The sequence below is a fragment of the Hippoglossus stenolepis genome, chromosome 18, assembly GCF_022539355.2.
Source record: "Hippoglossus stenolepis isolate QCI-W04-F060 chromosome 18, HSTE1.2, whole genome shotgun sequence".
Taxonomy (NCBI): domain Eukaryota; kingdom Metazoa; phylum Chordata; class Actinopteri; order Pleuronectiformes; family Pleuronectidae; genus Hippoglossus; species Hippoglossus stenolepis.
Window position 1 is genome coordinate 2,641,461 of NC_061500.1, and position 20,203 is coordinate 2,661,663.

The 20,203-nt window shown below is 44.8% G+C and overlaps 1 protein-coding gene across 2 annotated transcripts; it reads left to right on the forward strand.

The window, feature by feature from the left end:
- Positions 1 to 20,203, forward strand: ehmt1b (euchromatic histone-lysine N-methyltransferase 1b). 2 transcript variants are annotated; one of them, XM_047344390.1, is made up of 26 exons: positions 1 to 53; positions 9,180 to 9,270; positions 9,363 to 9,871; positions 10,505 to 10,721; positions 10,815 to 10,963; positions 11,244 to 11,393; positions 11,541 to 11,612; positions 11,803 to 11,905; positions 12,318 to 12,455; positions 12,867 to 13,135; positions 13,233 to 13,465; positions 13,705 to 13,920; positions 14,016 to 14,098; positions 14,199 to 14,305; positions 14,388 to 14,510; positions 14,617 to 14,718; positions 14,982 to 15,086; positions 15,183 to 15,337; positions 15,464 to 15,634; positions 15,772 to 15,916; positions 15,998 to 16,075; positions 16,455 to 16,570; positions 16,708 to 16,794; positions 17,874 to 17,952; positions 18,179 to 18,354; positions 18,830 to 20,203. In XM_047344390.1, the coding sequence occupies exons 1-26, from the start codon at positions 33 to 35 to the stop codon at positions 19,017 to 19,019; spliced, it is 3,885 nt and encodes a 1,294-aa protein (XP_047200346.1). In that variant the 5' UTR covers positions 1 to 32; the 3' UTR covers positions 19,020 to 20,203. The 2 variants fall into 2 exon arrangements, with proteins under 2 accessions (XP_047200346.1, XP_035040196.2); XM_035184305.2 differs by lacking the exon at positions 1 to 53 and adding an exon at positions 5,596 to 5,704.

Genomic DNA, 20,203 nt, shown 5'->3' on the forward strand with positions numbered 1-20,203 from the left:
GTGTCGGGTGGGCGGGGTTTGTGTGCAGCACCATGGCTTCGGTCGGGACGGAGGTGAGTGTGTGAGCCGGACCCGCGGCCACCTTCTTTTACTTTCACACCGTGTTCCGGGCCCCGGGGACCGCGCGTCTCGCCGGCAGCCCGTGCCCCCTCTTACCCACCGGCGAGTGTTCGGTGTCGAGCCGGCGGAGGGTCGTGAATTCCCCGCTGGCCGCCACCGGAGCCTCCTGCTTTTGTGTCGGACCGGGAGGGCAGGAAGATGCTGCGCCCCGGAACATGAATGATCCGTGCGGGCGCGTTGGCGGCTCCTCTCCGGGGCTCCGTCACACACGTTCCCGGCTCACGTCCCCGTCCCCGCTTCTGCTTTAGCGGATAATAAACCCCAACACACACATGCACGCGTTGTCCTTTTACCCGTGTTTGCTCATCGTTTCTGCCGCGCTGTGTGTCAACCGCTCACCGATGGCTAATCTCCACATCGCTGCTTAGCTAGCAGCTAGCTGCCGCGCTAGCTAGCAGGCTGTGCACACTTTCCCCCCAAAAAATCGCCCCAAAAAGCGGATGTTTTGGTTGATGGTTGTGTTTAAACGACGGGGGCTGGCGTGTGCGTGTGATGCGGGACAACACGGCGTCATGCCCGGGTCTCTGTGTTGTCCTCTCCGGGCTGTGCAGCGTGTTAGCTCCGTGATAAATTATGCAGTCAAATGCAGGCAGCGCTGCTCACAAGCTCCCACTGTAAACATATGGCGCCACTTCTCACACCGGCTCTCCTGCTCCGGACACTGTCATTTCTCCACCGTGCACCCCTCCAGCAGCGAGGGTCTATCCTCCTGCTGCAGGCCCGGCTTTGTTTAGCTGTTCGTGGGGTATTGTCGCGGCTCCGAGTCGCTGCAAACCAGCCTGTGACATGTTGCATTGTTTTTGCAGGTTTGCACCAGTACCGACAGACAGATGTGACTTTCGTTGCCCGGGCACAACAACACAGAGATGTGCAAATGTGTCCCGGCTTCAGTCTGTCCTTCTTTCTTTCTTATGGAGAGATGAGATGCATGCTTGTTCTGCAGGGGTCGCTCTAACATAGTTGTGGGAGTAAAGTGGATCACAACTGTGAAGCTCTGCTGCCACAACTTTGTCCTGTTGATGCGTTTGAGACATTGATGCATTACGGTGAACTAGGGCTGGAGGATGAAGCCAGAAGTGACTGGGAAGGTATTGATATTTATCAAGATGTATGTCAATCACATTTTTATTTGTGTAGCCCATGTTCACAAATCACAATTTGTGTCATAGGGTCTAACAAGATGTGTTATCCTCTGCCCCCGTAACCTTCCACAAGCGTGAGGGAAAAACTACCAAAGAAAGCACATCAACAAAATATGCAATATTGACGAGAGAGGACAGCGTCTAACATAAAAGTCTATCGAAGTTTCAAGTTTGAAAAAGTTTGACAGAGCTGAAGGGAACAGCAGGGACCGTTGTAAAGATGGAGGTGTTGCCAATATGTCAGGTGTTGTATATCTAAACAATGTAGTTGTAATCATAATCCACGCTGACATATTGGAAACACGGATTGAAGACTCAAGGCTGATAAACACTTGATAAACAAGGAAACATTTTACAAACCTGAGGTGGATTAATCATGTGTTACACCTCACTGTGCTTACATGATGCAAACATTATTTTTGACATATACTGATCCTTTGTTATATTGCGAAAATACTGATATTGTTTTATTGCCCTCAGTGTCGTCTGGATGTGCTGATCATTTTGGTTTTTATCATTTTCAAGTTTAAAATCTCAGTGCAACGCTGTTGTCTTGTGTTTGTGTGTATATTTATTGTCTGTAGGTTTTTCACTCTTGTTATGAATGAATGGATTAATCTGGAGCTGAATTTGAATATTTGATGGAAAAGAAAATTAACCAGTAATTATTTTGGTCGTGGTTCAATTGCTTCAGGCTTCTTTCTTCCAAGCAAATAAACCAACCAATCGGTGGTTGTGGGGATAAAATAAACACTTGTCACATTTTACATTAGGCTCCGGGGGAATTACAATCACATCTCCTGTATTTTTCAGTTCATACAATCATGCATACTTGCAATGTTCCCTCATCTTCGAGCGACATGCTTCACTGCTGTCGCTGCATCTTGCTGACGAGAGCTTCCACACCTGGGGCTCAAGAATGTGTCAAACCCTGCAGTTTACTTGAATCAATCGGTGATGTGTGCCAACCATCGAGGGTTTATCGATCTCTCTCCTTAAAATGAATAAGAAGGTGGGAACCCAATTACCTCACGCCTTAGTCTGAACAGTATTTATTTTCATGTCCAGACTGGTAGCAACTGGCACATTAACAGCCCAATCACAGAAAACGTGATGTGTGAACTGTTAAACGCAGATGACATAATTAACCATACCGATAATTATTGTGTTAGGTATATTTTCAGCTTGACGTGAGGTAATAGGATCTGCAGGGCCGCTGCTTTGTATTATGACGTACAGAGTTTTTTATTTCCTGATGTTGAACATTCATTTCAACTGATACCTCAGCCTCCGCTCTTTCTCCTTTGTTTCATGCAACAGAACAGTGACGTCATTCGTGCTCTTTAACTTTTTACATAGACATTGATTAAGGTCGGTGACACGTCCGCTGCAGGCGTGAAGGCAGAACATCAAGGCTCGCCGTTCTGCCTTCACACCTTGTAACAGAGAAGGCGGAAAATAAAAGTGCAACATATCCGCATTGAACAAAGATATTTTTGACAATGGGGTTGTCTGTGAATCCCCTCGAGAGGAAGGATTGTTGGCTTTTTTTCTGCTTAGCTGAAAATAATAAATTGAAGTGTTGGATTTTGGGAAATCTTGGCCTGATGGTGGCGCTAGAGGAAAGGTTATCCGGTTGACTATTCAAAGACGCTTTTCATGGAGAACTGGTCATCTATAACCGTTGTACACGTACAAAATGGCGCTCGAAGCATGTGAATACGACTTCCCAAGGAAGCGGTGGGCTGGAACCGAACCTGGGCTGTAAGCACTGAGGCTTGACGTGTGGTACGTGTTTTTCTAGGTGAACTACTAGAGTGGCATGACATGGGCTTTTTTGTCTTTTGAGGAAGCTTTTGGAAAAGATATAGTTTTTTTTTTTTAATCATTGACCAAAGTGGTTTTGACCTGGTTATGCTTCTAGAGAAGAAGATGCCAAAATGATTGAGTAATATTGTGAGGACTGTGAGGGAGATATTGCTTCACTTTGTTGAGACAGTTGTTGATATCTCCTCAACCAAAATGTGTGATGGATTGTTACGTGATGTGAAGTTTCAGGTGTTCTTTTCAGGCCTTGAAGGAGAAAACATCACCGACTCTTCAGTTCTGTGAGGGAAAGTCCCGTTCACACAGCAAATGTGTTTAATAGTGTTTCAGCCTCTTAAACTACTGTCAGACGAGCACTGACGTCCAGATATTTTCCTGAAATGTTCTGGAACTTTCCCTGCCAGTCTCCTAGTAAAATGTCAGTGTGAGCCCATGTGAAGATACAGCAGGAACATTTCTGGAAAATTCACAGCAAGCTAGTGGGGGTGTTGATTACGTGTCTGACATGCGATGGACACAAAACTGTATATTCGCCGATTTTGCAGATACGTCCAATTGCTTATAGTACATTCATGCTACATCTAGAAAAACTATGACTAAAGGATGCTATCTATCGTAGATGAGATTGGACGGAAGTTTAAGTTGACGTACAGACTTAATTCTGCATATTTCTTTGATCAGTTGGAATAGACCACTACCACAGCTCCTGGGGACAGTGTAACATTTGTTTCTTTACCCGTTTTCAGACATAACCTCTTGGTCAAATCCGATAGAATTGGCTCTAGACTACATGTCTGGAAGCAGCTTTACTTTGCCGTCTACGTCCACGGTGTAAAACCCAAAACACTTCCACACTCCGCTTCTCAGATTCTTTGGTGTCCGCTCAGGATGGCGTTGCTTGCTAGCTTCCTCCATTTTCACAGCAAGTCATTACTGTCTTACTTTACCACGAAATATGCCGATAATGACGACCCCTCTGCTGAATGAGGAGTCAAACTGCTTCAGAGGGATTGATGCATTTCTAGAATGCCCCCCCCCACACGTTCCAATGAATGATCGCATTTCAAATAGAAAGTAAAAAAAAATTATTGTAATGTTTTTAGAAACGAGTTTCAGATTAAAGAGCTTCAGATTCACCACCACAAGCTTTTGTTGTGTACAGGTCGAAGCTTTGTCATTAGTTTGATTTATTCTTGGCTCAGGGGTGGTGTCTCTTTGTGCCTTGTGGGTTTTGCATAGACAATAATCTGTTCCTGTTAAACTGCACTGAGTATTTCTTTCCCCGCCCTGTTGGCCTTTACCTCTGACAAATTCTCCATGTTTTTATTTTCTTAAACGATGACATTTTTTGGAGGGAAGAAACTAATTCCGTTCTTTTTTTATGCATTAGTCCCTGAAAGTTGATAAACCTCAGCTCAGGTTGTTCATCGTTGTTAAATTGTGAAACAGGATAAGCCGCGACATCTGTACTCTGCAGATATTTGCTGCCCCTGGCTCCTCAAATGTCAAATGTGAGGATTTGCTTCTTGGTGCTCATTTATATAATCTGATTATGACTTTCGGACAGAGATCACAGTGAGTTCTGTGAACCTTTGATGGGCAATTCTGCTATTCCATGATATTTTTTTGACTAAACGAGTCATGAAAAGTAACAAACAGATTAATATGATTAGTATAATTAAACTAATCTGTAGTTGTAAGGCCCTAATTAAGAACCAGCATGAAAAGGAACTTGATCATAGACCAAATGAGAACAGGACAGACCACATGAAGAACAAAGGCTTTTCCTCCAGTGGCAGCTCGGTCTGTTACTTCATTTCTGTGACTTATTATGAGTTGCATGGCCTGGCAGCGTTGCGTTTTGCTGACTTCATTGGCCTCAGGCTCGGCAGAGACAAAAGACTCTCCTGTTGAGAGGTTTGGATGAGGCCTAACGTCTGCAACGGACAACGTTCGACTTGTCAGGAACCTGACAGACATCTGATATGCTTCTAGGGCTGTTATCTCTTTCTACTTTGACCGTTATTATTATTTTTGTACCTTCCCGAGGTGCTCGTCACTGGGCCAGCACACGGGCTTAGAGGCCTTTTCACAAAGGGGTAGAAGAAGCAGCAGAAGCGATCTTTACAATCTGGAGAAACAGGATGACAGAAATTAGCGAGGGATTCTGTTTGAGATTAAAAACATTGGGTTGGACGGATGTGCAGCATTTGTGTGGTGCCTCTGCTCCAGTGGATCTCTTCGTTGGCAATGAGGCCTTCCATTTTGCAGACATGGAGTGGTGTAGCTGTTTGAAGCGACTGAGCATGCTCTGTGGAGACCCTCTGAAGAAGAGGGCCGACAGAGGGAGCCACCAGGTCACATGACCGACGAGGTGAATGTGCATGCGGGGGAAAGAAAAAGGAAAAAGAGGAACAATCTGTTCGGCGCGTTCTCTCTCTCTCTCTCTCTCTACCTCTCCCCGTCCGCCCCCCCTTTCCTCCCTCGCTCTCTCTCGAACGCACTTATACTCTCTCTCGCTCTCTCTCTCTCCCTCGCTCTCTCTCTCTCTCTCTCTAACACCCACTCCCTCTGACGCCTTCTTCTTCTCAATGGAGGCCATGAGAAGAAAGCAGGTATGATGCTTCCTGGAGGCAAACAAGGGAAAAGACATGTTGGCTGTATACTCTTGACCCTTGGTTGGGTTCGATGGTCTGAGGAGATGCATGGTCTCGTTTCCCAGGTCCTTTTTACAATTGGTCCGAGCTACTAATGTCTTCTTAATGAGAGGATTTCTCAGTGTGTTAGATTTGCTTCTCAGTTGCTGCAGCTTTATCTGCAACAGGGACGGCTCTGGATTCCTGAAACCGAGGACTTGAGGAGGAGGAGTGGTAGCAGTGCTGCTGCGAGTGAGATGTCAGGGAATAGCACAACTGATATACAGCACAGGAAATGTGATGCCATTCTCGATATGAGGTCTATATGAGGAAGATTGAGGTCTAATGTCCTGAAGATCTGGAAGCTACCTTGTCAGTAGATCTTCTTCTGTCTTATCTTTTCTTCTATCCCTCCACCTCTTTGCTCATGTATTCCTCATGGTTGTGTTATATTGACGCTCCTGGGGCTTGTGCAGCCTTGGCTGTGAGATCAGGAATATACTGAAACACAAGACTCTTGTGAGTGCTAATCAATCTAAAGGACGATAGTTCGGCTGCTGTTTACCAGCTGCCGCTCTCTGACTCAGGGTCATACAATCCTTCTCATTATCTGTTAGTTTACAGTTGCAGGTAAATCATTGGCATATTCCTGGGGATTATTTAAAGGGGCTTATATATTGGCCACTTTTTCTCTTTATTTGGAGATTGGACAGCAGAGAAGTGACAGGAAACGAGGGGGAAGAGGAAGGTTGGTATCCTGGTAGAAGAGCTGTTTCCTTTTGGACTAAGGTTGTTAATATTTGAGGTGAGATAATCGCCTTGTCATGACACACTCTTAAACTCGTGGTCTTTTAAAATTAAGATCTAAATACTTAAGAGTACTAGATAGGACAACAAACTAAAACCTCCTGCTGCACAAAAGCAGATATTTTGCCAACTTTTCCTCAATCTTTGCTTTGTTCTTGTGAGATCCTGGATAGTTTCACCTCTTCAGGCCTTGTGGAAACATTCACAGCCCGTAGGTGAGGCCCCACGACCAGATGCTGCCTCACTATACAGGGGTCAGAGATGGAAAAAATGTGAGATGGAAATCCATCCTTTGTTTTCTAAGGCTGCGTGAAAAGCATTTGTGTACTTAATCATCGGGGTGTCAGCTCGTTGCTAGCAGCGTGCGCAGCTGATTGTGCAATGTGTTTTTGCTTTGTGTTTAGGTGGCTCTGAAGTGCTCTTCAGCCCTCTCGCAATAAATCTAAAGATAGGACACATTAGAACGGATGTCGGGCCTTTTCACACACCAGGTCCAGATTATGTTGGTTAGGACAGTGAATGATTGAACCGTGAACATTTTATAGCTTTAGAATTATTTTTTTTCTTTCTATTTGCAGTTTCATAAAAAGGTCCGATCTGACATTTGAACCATCAGAGTTTTACTTTTGCAGTCACGGCTGAAGCTTGGGCCTCTTCTAACATCTTTATTTAAATAGAGGCTCTTCTCATTGCCTTGGCTTCATGTTGGAGCCTCATTCAGCTGCACCCAAATCCCCATCCACCAGCCTCCAAATCCCTACCTTCCCCATCTAGTGGAAAACTGCTGCAATGGCCACGTCGTGTCTGTAAACAATCTGGTTGCGAAATGGCGGAGATCTGCAGACAGCCTTCTCTGTCTCCCTTCCCCCCCTCTCCCTTCTGTCTCCAATGTGCATGTTCCACTTTCCACCACTAGGGGGAGGGATGGTGCTTATGTGTGTGTGTTTTTTTTTGTATGCAACTGGCTTTTCTCAATCCATGGAAACAAGGAACTGAAGGATTGTTCTCCTCTTCACCTTCACACGTGCTCACTAGATTCCTTGAGATCATCATCACCACAGGATTGTCCTCATAGATGTTCTTTGCAAGACACCCTCAGATATTCAGCTCTCAGGCCGATTCTTGGCCTGACCTTGTTGCTGTTTTACGAGGTGCAGGTTGGTGTTCGATTCCGGGCCCCGGGAGCACGTGCACGTCTGTCCTCATGGCTCTTTCAGTTGGGGCCTCGGTTGTTTGCAGGTTTCAGGACAGATGCTCTCTGTTTGGTTAGAGGATTCGACTGTGAGCGTCCTCGGAGGAGAGCATTTAACTGGCTGATCCGGTTTTCTCTGTGACTTGTAGGTGTTGTGATTGGGCTCGTTGTAGGAAAAATTGTGTTTCCTCTGCTTTCAGACAATCGAGATATGTGACTGTACATTCACCTTTATTCTGCTGGGTACGAGACTCGCACTCGGCTGAGGAGAGTGGAGTGGTTGTGCTGCTCTTTAGGGACAAACTGGCCTGGGTCCATTTCCTTTGACATTACACTGGTCCCTGAGTGTTTAGGGACAAAGACGTATTTTTTACGTTAAGTTGCACCGAAAAGAAAACAAAAGCGGCTTCATGAAGTTTTTCTCTCGGGGCTCTTTTGTTTCCTTTGGGCACATTGTTTCCAGTGTGAGCATGAGGTCGATGGCCTGCTCTGAATAAAGACCCATTTCCTGGTGTTGCCTCTTCAGCTGCTCCCTCCTGTGTAAGAACAGTCCGTGGGTGGTTGAAATTTCTTTTGAGGTTGCAGCAGACATCTCCTGCTCCTCCGATTGGCTGGAGGTTCGCCCTCGTTCTCTTGGCCTACTCTTTAATCTTGTGACACGTTACCGAAAAGCACAAGCACAGAAGATTAGCCTGACAGGAATGAAAGTAAGATCACGGTCGGTTTGGAAGTAATCAGAAAAGGGAACCAACATACATTTTGTTAGAACGTTCATTCTTTTTCAAGCAGAAATGCCAAATGTTTTCTGGTCTCAGCTTCTCAAATGGGTCCTTCTCAGGAAATCGTGGTTTCAAACGTGGTGATTTTAAATAGGCAGTAACAAGGTCATTTTCTTTTGAACATAAAAAAGAAAGTCATAGGTAAATAGGACGATTGATCTCAAAATATATTTTGACACTAAATCCTAATTTTAATCACATTTCACCAAACAAGTCCTTGAAAAATCTCATTACAGCAACAATCAAAAACCTTGAAAATGAATTATTAAGAGGAGTTACATGACATACATTGTTTTATTTATCGTACGACTGCAAACTAAAACCCCAAAACACTCAGTTTACAGCAAAATCAACCTGAGAAAAGCATCAAATCGTCACATTGGAGAAGCTAAGACTAGAAAGTGTTGTTTGATAAATGACCTCAGGACTTAATTGGCTATTAAAATTGCCAATTGACGAATTGATTAATTGTTTCAGCACTGGAATTGTAAATGGCATATCTTTAGGTTTTAGATTGTTGGGCGAATAAACCAGGCACTTTACAGAGACTACCCTCGACTTAGGAAACCTATGAAGACCTATGCTTTACATACAAAGCAACTAACTGTAGAAAACAGTCATCAACACAATAATTAATAATGAAAATAAAACACATACATCTTTTGTTTTTCATCAGCCGGCTGGTCTAGCCAAGAGCAGCGTGGACAAAGGTGCGTCTGCAAAGAAAGAGGGACTCGATCCAGCAAGTAACGGAGAGGAAAAGTCAGGTATTGTACAACTTAAACCTGAAACCAATTTATTTTTTGGGGTGAATTCACATTGTAATTATAATCATGTCTTTGATTCTCTTGGTCCACAGACGGAGACAAAGAGGTAGCAGCCAGACTGGCCTCCTCCCCTGCAGCAGAGGCAATGCTCAACGGCATCGAATGTGACGACACGAGGCACAAGAGCCCGACACACGGCTCCGCGACAGGCAGCAGCAAGACTTTACTGTTGATAAATGAAAATGGGATGATGGACCTGGAGCCACCGCACGCTTCTGTTACTGGAAGCAATGGATTCATTCTCACTAAGCAGCAGCAGCAGGACGGCAGCTCTGCAGCGATGCCAGGTTTGGGAGCTTCCCCTCACAGGACTAGCTGGTTGTCCTCGGGCACATCAGCAGGGGGACACGCGGCCAAACCTGCCTCGGCATCAGGGAGTGCACAGACTTCGAGTGCATTACGGACTGACCCCAGTACAGGGACTACGTCGGGACAGGGTATATCGGACACTAAAAATGGCACAGCGCCATCTCCTGCACCCGTCACAATACACAGAGCACGCAAGACCATGTCCAGGCCTGCTGTCAGCCCGGCACAAAAGGTAAACGTTATGAACACGGGGAAATATTTAGCTTGGCACCACACCAACCTGGTTCCTAGTTGGTCACATGAGAAGCGTATGGAACCAGAATGTAATGTCTCGGACCAAGTTTGAACTTTCTGTGGGGGACACTGATTTGACTGGTTATATCTCCTTTAATATAGGTCATAGAGAAATGTTTTCATTTATAATCTCATCGAGGCCACAGGAAGTTTGGTCTTTGGTTTTTTTCAGTCGTTGCAGAAATATCGTGACGGATCTGAAGTGACGTCACATCAGTAATTCTTTACAATGTTGTAGAACAGCAGTTAGTGATCAGTGCATATTTAGTCACATGCAAAATATCAATGCACTACTTTGTTGATGAGCTGCCAGAATCAACCATTTATTAAATTTATCATAAAACTACGTTTGAATGTGGATGAGTAGACACAGAGTGACCACAGTGTTTTCTACAGCCCGACAGTTATGGACTTTTGAGAATCAACCTTGTTGTTGAGTAATCAAACCCTTGTGACTGAAAAATGTAACTGAGATTTGATATTGTGTTCTGCTTTTTGAAAATAGTCTGGGTAGTTTGTGTCTAATCCCAAAACCGTCATCCTAAGGGTTTTTGCTTCTTCTCACTTACAGCTTCTGAACAGGGAATTAAGAGAAGCGAAAAGTGCCACAGTCGAGAAAATGGAGACTAACGTTGCACCTGATGTGCAGAAACCCTCGCAGCAGCCCTCTCAGAACCATCTACCTCAGAGTCCACCAGAAACGCCAGCTTCTGCACAAACCACGTCATCCTCCTCACCAGCACCTCCACCAACTCCAGCTGCTCCGGCCCCCGCCAAGCTCCAACTAGGTCAGACAGGGTCCAGTGACGATTACTGATCTACTGTAGAAATACTGACTTCACCCACAGTGTAAATGTGTTGTTTGTCTTCTCACACGACAGGCTCGTTCTCAGGAGGGCTGTCATCCCGCAAGAAAAAGAGGAGGATGGGAACGTACAGCCTGGTTCCCAAGAAGAAAACCAAAGTGCTTAAGCAGAGAACCGTGCTAGAAATGTTTAAGGACCTACAACAATCGGCGAAGATCCCACAGGTCTGTTCTCCTAAAAACACCCAAACATTAATTTACCACTCGGCCAAGATTTACTGAGTTCTGTCCCATCCTTCCACCGAGTTTCGTAGAGATTCATTCAGTGTTTTATTTGTAATCCTGACACAAAAACAACCAACAAACAAATAGACAGAGGTCAAAACATGCACTTTGTGGTGGAGGTAATAAAGACGTTTTGTTCCACAGCCACATTTTCTTCGGCTTAGTGAAAGTAAATGAAAGTGTTTGCGGTGACCATTTAAAATCCTTTCTTATCGCACAGACTAAAGAGGCAGTTATCATAAATGGGGAGAAGGTAGAAAACGCGTCTGAGGAGGAAGAGTCGGAGGAGGTGGAGTCTGAGGAAGAGGAGGGACCGCAGATGTCAGGAGGACCCGTCAGTGTTCAGGAAACATCTGAACCCATCTCCCAGGTTGGAACATCAGACACTTGAGACTTCTGAGTGGATATGTGGGCAACGGCAGTGTCTTTAAATAGATGTGTAATTCATGTATTTTAACCTGCAAGCGTTTCTCAGGTGATGTTTTGAATGCTGGTGGTTTTTGTTTTTGGGGTGGAGGTTGGAGATGAGCAGGAGTCTGAAGAGTCTGGAGAAGAAGAGGGAGAGGAGGAGGGCACAGAGTCCGACATGGTAAGAGCCACTCGCCACCATTACTCCACCTTTAACCACATCAGAGCATTAGATCTCCTCTCATTCCACCTCTTTTGAAAGAAAACGACGGGAAGTGAGTGCAGCTGAAATGTTCTGCCCTTGTTATTGAATTACTTTCTCTGTGCCGCTGAAATCATCGCTGTGAATTGACCGCGTCTTTCTGCCTCAGAGCACCGAGTCGGGTCTGAAGAAGAAGTTGAAAAAGAAAACGAAAGGAGACAGCGCGTGGCTCCGGCCGTCCAGGAAACGGAAGAGGAGATTAAAGGCCAAAGGTGAACGCCGTCCCGTCACAACAACAACAACAAAGGCTATTTGTATTCCCTATTGTTCATATTGCACTAAACTTTATTTAAACCTGGTGCCAAAGGTCCATGTTATAATTGTTCTTTAATAAACTTGACACGGTGGATTCTTAAGTTCTCTACAAATGTGGCAGCTGGTTGTTTTTGGTTTTAATCCAGACAGTAACATCAAACATATTTTGAACTATTAAATGCTCAGCCATTCACCCACAATCAAATCACCTCAACACCTCGATCCACAATGAAAACATTCGAGATGCTAATTACTCTAACAGACTGGTTTTTCTGGTTGCATGTCAGTGTCCGATCAGATTGAACGATAGCATATTTGGCTCAGGCTGTATCTTCAGTTTGTCTCACCGCTCGCTGCTCTTCCACTCAGAACTGGAGCTGGTGGTTCATCCTCAGGCTTCAGCTCCGGCCCTGGCAGGTGAAGGAAAGGAATACACGCAGATCGTCCCTCCAGATTCCCTCAGCGTCAGCAAACCCCAGGAGCTGGTGGCTCCGGCACAGAATAAAGGTGACGGGAGAAAAAGATTGAACGTGCTCTTAATAATTATAAAGAGTTAACCCTTCCTCATCTTCTTAACATTCTTTTAACTTTATTTAACATTTTTGGTGGTTCCATCAATAACCGCAAGAAAGCGTTAATTTGGGTATGTTAGCATGTAAAGCAACCGAAAAAGTAGCTGAAGTGTTTACTGCCTGATAATCTTACTGAATTTATGTTTTATTTCATTACTCACACTGATATTGTGAAAACTCATCTTGGCTGATTTCAGTTTTTTGGGGGGAACAATTGAAAAAGTGACGTTACTGGACATCACTCGTTCCCACAAAGTTCAAATCCCTTCTTTAACTGACACTGAGTTAAACCAATATCGAGGTTAACTCGACAGTCCCTTGTCTTCACTGTCTTCTGTCGTTGTAGGGTCGGCGGTCGAGGAGTCTCAGGAGCTTCCGCTCTGCAGCTGCCGCATGGAGACGCCCAAGAGTCGAGAGATCCTCATCCTGGCCGATAGGAAGTGCATGGCCACAGAGAGCGTGGACGGACAGCTGAGCCGGTGCCAAAGTGCCGTACTGAAACACGAGATGATGCGTCCGTCCAATTCTGTTCAGCTGCTGGTTCTGTGCGAAGACCACCGCAACGGCATGGTGAAGCACCAGTGCTGCCCGGGCTGCGGCTTCTTCTGCAGAGCTGTGAGTAGTCGCTGGATTGGTTTCAGGCCAAATTATACAAAACATTACTCCACACCTGAACACAGAGTGATAATCCATTGTGTTGTTGACCGAGCAGGGGACATTCATGGAGTGCCAACCAGACGTCAGCATCTCTCACCGGTTCCATCGCGCTTGTGCCTCGGTGCTGAAAGGTCAGAGCTTCTGCCCTCACTGTGGAGAGGAGGCCAGCAAGGCCAAGGAGGTCACCATCGCCAAGGCGGACACCACCTCCACCGTGCCCACCGCGCTCGCACACGGACCTGCCACACCCGGGGCCACCGAGGGGCGAGCAGACACCACCACTGGCAGGTAAACTACTGACTGTGGCGTCAGAATAGACGGGAAGTTACCTGAAACGATAATCGAAAGCAACTAGCTACAGTAGTCTACAGGTGAATATGCATACACAGTGTAAAGGTAGAAACCTTTGTGTATTGTCCCTATAGAACATTTACTAAAGAATCCTGCTCTCTTTTCTTTATAATTAGCATCGGAGATAAATGATGTGTGGACCACATCGCTGAAGTATTTTCTCGTCTGTTCTCCAGCTCCACTCGTGTCTCGGTCGGGGCGGAGGCCGGCGGCCGGGCCGACAGCTCCTTTTCTGTTCGTTCGGCACACCCCCTCGACACCTCCGCCGTTCCTGGGTCGTCCAGGACTGCGACGCTTCAGGCCAGTGTGGGAACAACCGCTTCGCCGACAGTTCCTCAAGGACCACCGCGAGAAACTCTGGAGAGCATCCTGGTCGCTCTCGACACTGAGAAGTGAGTTCTGCCACAAGAACTTAAACTTCATCCATCTGAACGATCAAAAATCGGATCCATTAAGATTTTTTTTCCCCTGTGTTTGTTTTGATCAGGCCCAAGAAGTTGCGTTTTCACCCAAAGCAACTTTACCTCTCGGCCAAACAGGGAGAACTCAAGAGGGTGTTGCTCATGTTGGGTACGTGTGAGATCCTGTTTTTCATTTAATCTTCTTTGCACCTTATAATTGTTACAAGCATCTTATTTCTGTTCCTATGTCCTGTTCTCTTTCCTTCCAGTGGACGGCATTGACCCCAACTTTAAGATGGATACTCAGAACAAACGCACTCCGCTTCATGCCGCAGCTGAGGGCGGACACAAAGACATCTGCCACATGCTCGTACAGGTAAGACTCTTAAGGATCCTTCTGTTCTGCCCTGTAGTTACTCCACCAGCAGGTTTACTCTACATTCACTGTCCTGCTTCAGGCCGGTGCAAACCTGGACATGTGTGACGACGATCAGCGGACGCCACTGATGGAGGCCTGTGAGAACAACCACATGGAGACGGTGCTGTACCTGCTGAGAGCTGGAGCCAGCGCCATGCACAAGGTAGAAACGTTGTGATGGATGTTATAGCTCTTAGAAGTCAACTGTCGACTGTGAGACATCAAATCTAATCTTCATTCATCGTTACTTCACCTTCTCCTCTTCTCAGGATGTTGAGGGCTTCACGTGTCTCCACCTAGCGGCCAAGTCCGGTCATTACAACATTGTTGAGCACCTTCTCTCCACAGGACTGATCAACATAAACTGTCAGGTCAGTACGTCTTACGTTTCATTTTCTCAGGGATTTTATATGAAAAGAAACGTTCCGATTTAAATCTGAAGCGGTAAATGAAACTCTGGATTAATCTGTCAAGGAATAATGAACCAAAATGCAGAAGAATTGAATTGAATCATGACAAACAAGACAGAATCTGTTTCAAATTTAAAAATAATTATCATTGAAGATTGCTTTTCTGTGTATTTTATGTTTTTTTTTCTGTACTCCGCTGATCGCTGATGATTGTTCTTCCTCAGGATGACGGAGGTTGGACGGCCATGATCTGGGCGACTGAGTACAAACATGCTGACCAGGTGAAGCTGCTTCTGTCCAAAGGAGCCGACATCAGCGTCAGGGACAAGGTTCGCTGCAGCGTCCGTCCTCCCCGTGTCCGTCGTGATTTACAGAAAAATATTTTGTAATTGTTGGTTTTTACGTAATTTCCTCTTTTTATTTAGGAGGAAAACATCTGCCTTCACTGGGCAGCGTTCTCCGGCAGTGTGGAGATCGCGGAGCTGCTGCTGAACGCCCACTGCGATCTGCAGGCTGTCAACATCCACGGAGACTCTCCGCTACACATCGCTGCTCGGGAGAATCGCCTGGAATGTGTCACGTGAGATAAAAATCACCCTCCTTGAAAGAGAATTTAAAGAATGAGCTTTTGAATGCACTTGAAAACAAGAGAACTGACTCTGATGTTGTGTGCATGGTCAATAACACGTGGCCTTTCTCTCCTCAGGGTTTTCCTGTCTCGAGGAGCAGATGTTTTTCTGAAGAACCGCGAAGGAGAAACTCCTCCGGACTGCTGCAGCCACAACTCGAAGGCCTGGGCGGCTCTGCAGGCCAACAGGAAGGAGAGGGACGCCAAGAACAGCAGACTGGGTCGAGCAGAGGAGAAAATCCTTCACAGGTTGATAGACATTGTACAGGATTCCACTGGAGGGACAGTTTGACTCAGATGGGACAACGTCGCAATTTTGACCCTTTTTCTTTTTGTCCGATTTCCAGCACTTAGAAAACTAACCTTAGTGTCCGCTCCGTTTACAGTGACATCGCTCTGGGGCAGGAGGGAGTTCCTATTCCTTGTGTCAACTCTGTGGACAGTGAAACGTACCCAGACAACTACAAATACATCTCTGAAAACTGTGTCACATCCCCCATGAACATCGACAGGAACATAACGCACCTACAGGCGAGTCAGAAACCGTCTCATCAGATGTTTAATCAGTTTGGCAGCGTGAAGTGACGGTTGTTCTTCTTCTCCCTTCAACAGTACTGTGTTTGTAAGGAGGATTGTTCGGCAAGTATCTGCATGTGTGGACAGCTCAGCCTGCGCTGCTGGTACGACAAGGTAACAACAAACTACCACACAAACACTCAGATAAACCTGGAAGTGTTGGGACACGAGGGCTGTTGCAATATCCTGATTGATGACGATCAATGAGATCATTATTGTTTGAGCATAATTCATTTGCCAAAATGAGAAAAACACATTAATTTGATTGATCATTATTATTATTTTTCTAATTCTTTATAAAAAGTGATAATATCTTCATTGTGAATCTTTTTGCCACCATGTAAATCTGATATTGTGACAGACCCATCTATACCAAACCTCTAAAGACAACACCAGAAGTACTAAATGTGATCAGGGTGTCCTCATGGTGTATATTAATAATAATAACTACAGTTTCAAACTATTAAGATGATATCTTTTGTGTGGTGTTCAGAGTGGTTGTCTTCTCCCTGAATTCTGCCGTGAGGAGCCTCCGCTCATCTTTGAGTGCAACCACGCATGTTCCTGCTGGAGAACCTGCAAAAACCGCGTCGTGCAAAATGGACTCAGGTAAAAATAAACTACAACAACACACACGTGTCAGCAGCAGCATTAGAAAGTCTGGTATCTTTGTCGATTTGTATAAGTTGTAGAACTGAGGTAACTAAAGGTGTGTGTTTAATCTTTCTGATGTTGTGGATCTCCAGGAGCAGACTTCAGCTCTTCAGGACCAGTAAGAAGGGCTGGGGCGTCCGCGCCCTGCAGGACATACCACAGGGGACCTTCGTATGCGAGTAAGTCCTGTTTTACAAATGAAACAAATGAAACACTGTTCATATATTCCAATGACACGAGCATCTCTAAACCTATTTGTTGTCTTTCGGTTTTTCTCAGTGTAATTTCCAGTTATTCACAAGATAAAACGTCTGATTCACCAAAACATCGGAACGTAACAGCTGCAGTTTGTGTCCTTTGGGTTCTGCTACTGTTTTCTTTTTAATTCAGAAATCTTGGTGTGACCTCGAATAGACATGTTGTGACACACACACACACACACACACACACACTTGGTTCCAGATGGTAGCCGCTCGTGAGACATAATTATCATTTCTCCTCCTCCCGTGTTCAGAAGTGTCACTGAGGTGTTTCGCTGTGGTGACAGTCACCGTCCTGATAATGAGCTGTGACCGTCTTCTGAAGCTTTTATTAAAAATCCAGACGTTTGAGTTTCTGTGAGTAACAGTTGTATTTAGAAACCAGCTCAACGAATGTGACACTAATGATTATACACCTTAGTTTTTCTATTCATAAACAATTCATTACTGTAACATTTACTATTTGTTTAGTGATCACTCTAAGTATTGTGCTACTAGAAGCTTGTAGTCAATTAAATACTTTTTTATAAGTACAGTCAAATAAGAAATCTCTATTGACAGTATATTATAACACATTCATTTAAAAGGTTTACGTTCCAGACAACACAGTAGCTAAAACCAGTCTAACCAGTTTCTAAAGCAGAATAAATTAGAGGAACTGATGATTTGTCAGTCAAATTTCTTTTAGCAAACACAGTAGAACCAACCAGTTTGTTCTGGGTTATAAAATCTTTTTTTTTTTAAACTGACTCATCCACTTACTCACCATCTCTCTGTGTTGAATAACGTCTCCCTTGTTAGATATTTAATTTAATAAATAACCTTTGGGGTTAAATATTTGAAAAGATGTGAAGACGCACAGAGCTGTTAAATCTTCGAGGCTCAGTATCTCAGAGCTGAATTCCTCTCAAACATAAAACTAATTCCAGGCTCGTGTTGTAAATGGCGTCAGAATCCAAAGCGTTCCAGCGTCTGACCGCTCGTCTGCTTCCTCGCAGGTACGTCGGTGAGATCATCTCCGAAGCGGAAGCCGAGATGAGGCAGAACGACGCCTACCTGTTCAGTCTGGACGATAAGGTAAAGTATGGATGACGGTTTCTGAAACCGCTGCAGGTTTTAATGAGAAACAAATATTTAAATTATTTTCTAGTTGTTAATCCAGAGCTTTAGTTGATGTATTTATATTTAAATATACTTTTGACCATTTAGTTTTTTCTTTAGAACTGTGACATTAAGCTCTTTAGATAAATATCTGTGCACTTGAAGCTCTTTAGTTTGAGCCTTTCCTTCGTTTCCCTTCCAGCCACAGGACATGTACTGCATCGACGCCCGTTTCTATGGAAACATCAGCCGCTTCCTCAACCACATGTGCGAGCCCAACTTGTTCGCCTGTCGAGTGTTCACGACGCACCAGGACCTTCGATTCCCACACATTGCCTTCTTCGCCAGTGAAAACATCAAAGCTGGAGAGGAGCTGGGGTAACCAACTTTTGATTGCGTCTTCAAAGGAGGTTTTCATTGTCATTTAATGTCTGTTAGCAGGACAACGCAGAAAAACCCTGAACCGATATCCGCGATGTTTTGTGACTTGACCCAAGAAGAAGAAGCCATTTAATTTTGGTGGAGCTCCACATAAACGGGTGGATTTTGAGACCGGATTAAACAATAGAAGAAGAGAAGGGAGCTCGCAGGGTTTGTTCCTGTCTTGTGTTTGAAGGACGAGGACGTTCAAATGTGTAAAATGCAACAAAGACATGAATCTTGGTTCTGACCTCAGGAAAACGCCCTAAGATGCTTCTACAGCCAATTCAGAGGTTTCTCCTAGAATTTAGAAAGTGGTTCTGCTCAGTGTTTCATGCAAGAACCGTGTTTTTTCTGACCCTGTGTGTTGGAGAAAGGCAGCTTTTGTTCTGTTTAAATGACTTTACTGTATTTTCTCCCCCTCCCCTTGCAGATTTAACTACGGTGACCACTTCTGGGAAGTCAAGAGCAAACTGTTCAACTGCGAATGCGGCTCCTCCAAGTGCAAGTACTCGTCGGCGGCCATGGCGTCGCTGCAGGCCGACAGCACACCGGAGGAGCAGCAGCAGCCGAGCGCGTCGCCCGACACCAGCTCCTCCAACAGCCCGCCCAGTCCTTCGTAGACGCCTCCGCACACTAAGCCTCGCTGCACGTGCAGGACAGAGGGCGCCACCTGCGTCCATCCACCAAGAACTTTGAACTTTTATCTATGAACTTGTACTGTATCTCCACTTCTGATTAAATGACCATGGACCACAGACGACACTCACACTGAGAAGCAGATGCACAGACTCCTGGAACCAGTCGCTGCTCCTTTATTCCACCTGGTGTAACAGCAGGGGGCAGTGACGTCACGCACAGCAAACTTCACAGGGACGATTCAAAAAACAGTCCTGACATTTCATCCTTTCCAGGAAGGAGACCTGTGCGTTTGGTCTTGATTAAGATAATTGACATCGTTGAATGGCTTTTTCGTAGAATCATGATAAAGGATTTCGGGGTTCGGGATGAGCGTATCGTTGTCTTTTGCGAAGACAACCTCGGCGTACAGCCGAGTTTAACTTGTTTGACCGATGTGGTCGTTTATCATGAACCATTCCAGCAGAATCAGCAGATAACTAATGAATTTTGTTGCCACCTTTTCCGTGTCACTTCATCTTCGTTGCCGTGTTTGAATGGATGTCCAACATTTGCTACCACACTTGGTTCCAAATTGAAAGTTGATTCAAACGATGTAAAAAAAAAGTGAACCATTTTTTTATTTGCTACTCAAGTGAGTATAGATGATAGAACGATGTTGTACCATTCCTCAAGAACGAGGCGTTTCTAGTCTGAATAAATTGGCTGATCTTTTTTTATTACGCATGGGGATCTTAATGTGTCAGATATTTTGCCACGGTTTTGGAGGAATTTATTAAACTGAAGTGGAGTTAAAAGAAATAACATGGTGCTGACAAAGGTTTTTACTTTTGTTTTCATTTGTATTACCCAAGTGAACATAGTTTGTAAAATAAGAGAACATTTTAAGTTTTTTTATGTTTAATTTTATCTCCAGTTTTCTAATCGTAGTTACTGTAGTTAGCCTGTTTTTAATTTCCTTTCGCCATTTTGCCAACAGAAGCCAACCCGTCTTTTTAAATGTTGTTAGTAAAGCAGTGACTGTTGTGCAAAGTTTTGAAAGATATAAATGGGTAAAAAAAGGTTATAAAAATGCACTTCCAGTACGTTCTGTTACATATTTCTGGACCGTGAACCATTCATCTAATTGGTTGTATCTTTTTCAATAAATTTACTACTAATGCATTTA